Genomic DNA, 234 nt, shown 5'->3' with positions numbered 1-234 from the left:
CGAATTGAAGAGGGAGGCACGACCTGTCCCAAATAATTCAAGCGAAAAAGAGAAGGACGAATCCAATAATACTGATGATGGACTGGAGGGGAAAAAACCGACTACGTCTTCTAAAAGAGGATGCTCTGGTTTCGAAAGCAAGGTGACTTGCCTGCAACAGAAGCCGCGGTGCGAATGGAATGGGACTGAGTGCGTGACTTCTATAAGGAGATTACTCACCTCCAGCGGTGTAAG

The 234-nt window shown here is 47.9% G+C and overlaps 1 pseudogene across 1 annotated transcript in view; it reads left to right on the top strand.

Moving 5' to 3' along the window:
• The window catches only part of TEOVI_000614300:pseudogene, a 1,150-nt pseudogene that overhangs the window by 874 nt on the left and 42 nt on the right, over nt 1-234 (top strand). The window contains exon 2 of the mRNA in view: nt 1-232. This exon is cut by the window's left edge and continues 8 nt beyond it. Coding sequence covers nt 1-232 — 232 coding nt within the window. The remainder of the gene's footprint in view (nt 233-234) is intronic.

The sequence above is a fragment of the Trypanosoma equiperdum genome (genome assembly GCF_001457755.1).
Source record: "Trypanosoma equiperdum strain OVI genome assembly, contig: ctg_1929, whole genome shotgun sequence".
In the NCBI taxonomy this organism is placed as follows: Eukaryota; Euglenozoa; class Kinetoplastea; order Trypanosomatida; family Trypanosomatidae; genus Trypanosoma; species Trypanosoma equiperdum.
Note: the sequence above shows the minus strand (reverse complement) of the source record. Positions and strands in the feature narration are given on the sequence as shown.